Source organism: Rhincodon typus, chromosome 31 (genome assembly GCF_021869965.1).
Source record: "Rhincodon typus isolate 14 chromosome 31, sRhiTyp1.1, whole genome shotgun sequence".
Taxonomy (NCBI): domain Eukaryota; kingdom Metazoa; phylum Chordata; class Chondrichthyes; order Orectolobiformes; family Rhincodontidae; genus Rhincodon; species Rhincodon typus.
Genome location: NC_063362.1, coordinates 270326 through 273963, shown reverse-complemented (window position 1 = coordinate 273963; position 3638 = coordinate 270326). Strand labels below are relative to the sequence as shown.

Sequence of the window (3638 nt, the reverse complement as noted above, 5' to 3'; positions counted from 1 at the left end):
TGCTGCTTGGCCTGCTGTGTTCATCCAGCTCTACACCTTGTTATCTCAGATTCTCCAGCATCTGCAGTTCCTACTATGCCAGATATCAGTTTGATAAACCTTTGTTGTACTCCCTCCATAGCCAGGACATTGTTCTTCAAATAAAGAGATCAAACATAGAACATAGAACATAGAACATTACAGCGCAGTACAGGCCCTTCGGCCCTCGATGTTGCGCCGACCTGTGAAACCAATCTGAAGCCCATCTAACCTAAACTATTCCATTATCATCCATATGTTTATCCAATGACCATTTAAATGCCCTTAAAGTGGGCGAGTCTACTATTTTTGCAGGCAGGGCATTCCACGCCCTTACTACTCTCTGAGTAAAGAACCTACCTCTGACATCTGTCCTATATCTATCACCCCTCAATTTAAAGCTATGTCCCCTCGTGCTAGCCATCACCATCCGAGGAAAAAGGCTCCCACTGTCCACCCTATCCAATCCTCTGATCATCTTGTATGTCTCTATCAAGTCACCTGCATGCAATACTCCAGGTATGATCTCACCAAGGCTGTGTGCAATTGCAGCAAGACACCCCTGGTTGTGTACTTGAATCTTCTTGCTGTGAAGGCCAAACTACTATTTGCCTTCTTCACTACCTGCTGTACCTGCATGCTCACTTTCAGTAACTGGTGTCTATGGGCACCCAGGTGTCTTTGTACCTTCCCCTTTCCCAATATATTGCCATTTAGATAATAATCTGCCATCCTGTTTATGCTCCCAGAACCCCTACAGGTAGGAAACAGGCCATTCAGCCCAACAAGTCCACACCGACTCTCCAAAGAGCATCTCACCCAGACTCACCCCCTACCCTTTCCCTGTAACCCTGCATTTTCCATGGCTAATCCACCTAATTTACATGGTCAATCCACCCTAACCTGCACATCTTTATGACTATGGGAGGAAACATACACAGACACTGGGAGAATGTGCAAACTCCACACAGACAGTTGCCCAAGGGTTGAATCAAACCCAGGTCCCTGGTGCTGTGAGGCAGCAGAGCTAACCACAGTGCCATTGTGCCACCCACATTATATCCACATTATATTGCATCTGTCATGTATTTGCCCACTCACTCAGCTTATCCAAATCACACTGAAGTATCGCTCTCTCAGCCTCTGACATTCATGTGAAATCAAACCAAGTTTCTCCAATCCTCTTCAATAGCTAATGCCCTCTAAACCAGGCAACGATTGGTTTGGTTGGTAAACATCCTGATATATCAGCTCTCTAAAGCTTCCACATCCATGGTAATGTGGCAAAAAAATTGTACACAACATTCCAAATGTGGCCTAACTAAAGTTCTATACAGCTGCAACATGACGTACCAATTTTGATTCTCTATACCCTGACCATGCCGTATGCCTTCTTGACCACTTATCCACATGTGTCGCACTTTCAGAGAACTGTGGACCTGTACATCTAGATCCCTCTCTATGTTGATCCTTCTAAGATATCTGCCATTTACTGTACACTTCCCTTCTGCATTAGACATTTCAAACTGCGTGCCAATGAGGGACCTTGTCAAAGGCCTTGCTAAAGTTCATGTTGACAACATCCACCACCCTGCCCTCATCAATCAGCTTTGTCACTTCCTCAAAAAACTCAATCAAGTTTGTGAGACACGATCTCCCCTGCACAAAGCCATGCTATCAATCAATAATAAGTCTATATTTCTCCAAATGTGAATAAATCCTGTACTTAAGAATCTTCTCCAACAATTTCCCTAAGGCTGACTGGGGTGTACATTCCCAGATTATCCCTGTTGCCCTAATTATACAAAGTAACAACGTTGGCTATTCTCTAGTCCTCTGGAACATCTCCGGTGACTAGAGAGCATACAAAGATTCCCATGGTCCCAGCAATTTCCTCACCTGCCTCCCCCAGTATTTGGGGATACATCCCGTCAGGTCTAGGAAACTTGTCAAATTTCATGCTTTTCAAAACCAACACCTCCTCATTTTTTATAACAACAAGCCTCAGAATATCTATTTCTAAGAATAGATGTTAATAGATTTTGGTGGATCTGGATTACAGGAAGTCTCTCATTTTGCAAGCACCTCCACTCTCAAACCTGAGGATGATTTTTTTGATTCCCTCACTCAATCTTGAGGTGACTTGGGATTTTTAAACAGTTTTCTCTATTTTAATCAAATCAAATCAAATCAAATAGTTTAAGAATATCTTCAAGACTACAAAGGGCTGTGGCCTTGTGACAATATTACTTCAAAGCTTTGTTTCAGCGAGTTTCTAAGGGACTGTTACCAGATCAGACAGTATGCTCCTTTATAAGATGCAATTGTTTTCTTTAGTAGTACCAGTAGGGTTTGTATTCTTCGTCAGTGTCATAGTATGACTAATAATTAATTCACTCCAATCTCTGTCCCCCCAAAACTGCTCCATTGCAGTGGGTATAGCAACTTTTGAGATCTCTCTGATCATTGACATATCAAGGTTTTGATAATATTGTCTGGTCTACTTCAACCAGAATGAATGTTTAATTGGATACATTAATTGGAGCACACAGTGGAAGGGTGCATTGAAATGGCAGAGAGGGGACACGTTGACCATAAACTCCAGCATGAACCAGTTGGACTGAATGGCCCGTTTCTGTGCTGTAAAATTCTAGCTAATTATATTTAAAGAGTTTCAATGAAAACTTATTTTAAAATAAGAACATTACCTCCACTTTAGCTTAGCAGCTGCATAGAACTCAAGAGCGATTGCAAATTTGCAAGAATCAAAACCGTAAAGTTTACATCAGTCTGTACCTTTGAACCGAAAGGCGACAGAACGAAAAGATCAATGTTCCTTACCTGCACGTACGGGAATGATTCCGGATTAGTTCTATCACTCGCCCGGTGTTACTGACAGAGCCATCTGTCAGGATAAACAACAGCCGTGGGTGCTCTCTCTGAATCGGTTGGCGGAAGATCCAATTCAGAGGCGCCAGTAAATTTGTTCCTCCCATGTCAGCCCGAAGTTTTCTGATATAGTCACAAGCTACCGTCAGTGTCTCCTGCAAAGATTTATTTTAAACCATTTTAATTAAGAGCGATGAATTTTAACATTTCTATTTACATTTTATTGACAGTGAAAAGTCTATTCACGCAGTTAGTGTTTTCTTAATCAACTTCTGTTCCCACGGCCGTGAAGGAAGACATGGAATCAGTGAATCTAATGTGGGGTATAGCAGGCAGAGAGTACCAGAAAATATCTGGAGGTACAAGAGCACATCAAGAGTAATGTTTCTTGAGAATTTGAAATGGATAAGGTTTTTGATTTTGAATTATGTTGGTGGACACTTAGCAGAAGTAGTGTTCTATTGAATCTACTAGCTGTACTGATTGTAATAACTGTACTGATTATACTGATTGTGCTGATTACACTGACTGTACTGATTGTACTGACTGTACTGATTATACCGTCTGTACTGATTGTACTGATTGTACTAACTGTACTGATTATACTGAATATACTGATTATAATAACTGTACTGACTGCACTGACTGGACTGATTGTGCTGTTTATACTGTCTGTACTGATTATACTGACTGTACTGATTATACTGATTGTGCTGATTGTACGAACTGTA

At 41.5% G+C, this 3638-nt stretch overlaps 1 protein-coding gene across 1 annotated transcript in view; it reads right to left on the bottom strand.

Moving 5' to 3' along the window:
- vwa5b1 (von Willebrand factor A domain containing 5B1) overlaps positions 1–3638 on the bottom strand; it is a 207043-nt gene that overhangs the window by 110135 nt on the left and 93270 nt on the right. Inside the window, exon 10 of the mRNA XM_048614851.1 lies at positions 2860–3062. Within this exon, the coding sequence (XP_048470808.1) occupies positions 2860–3062 (203 nt within the window). The remainder of the gene's footprint in view (positions 1–2859; positions 3063–3638) is intronic.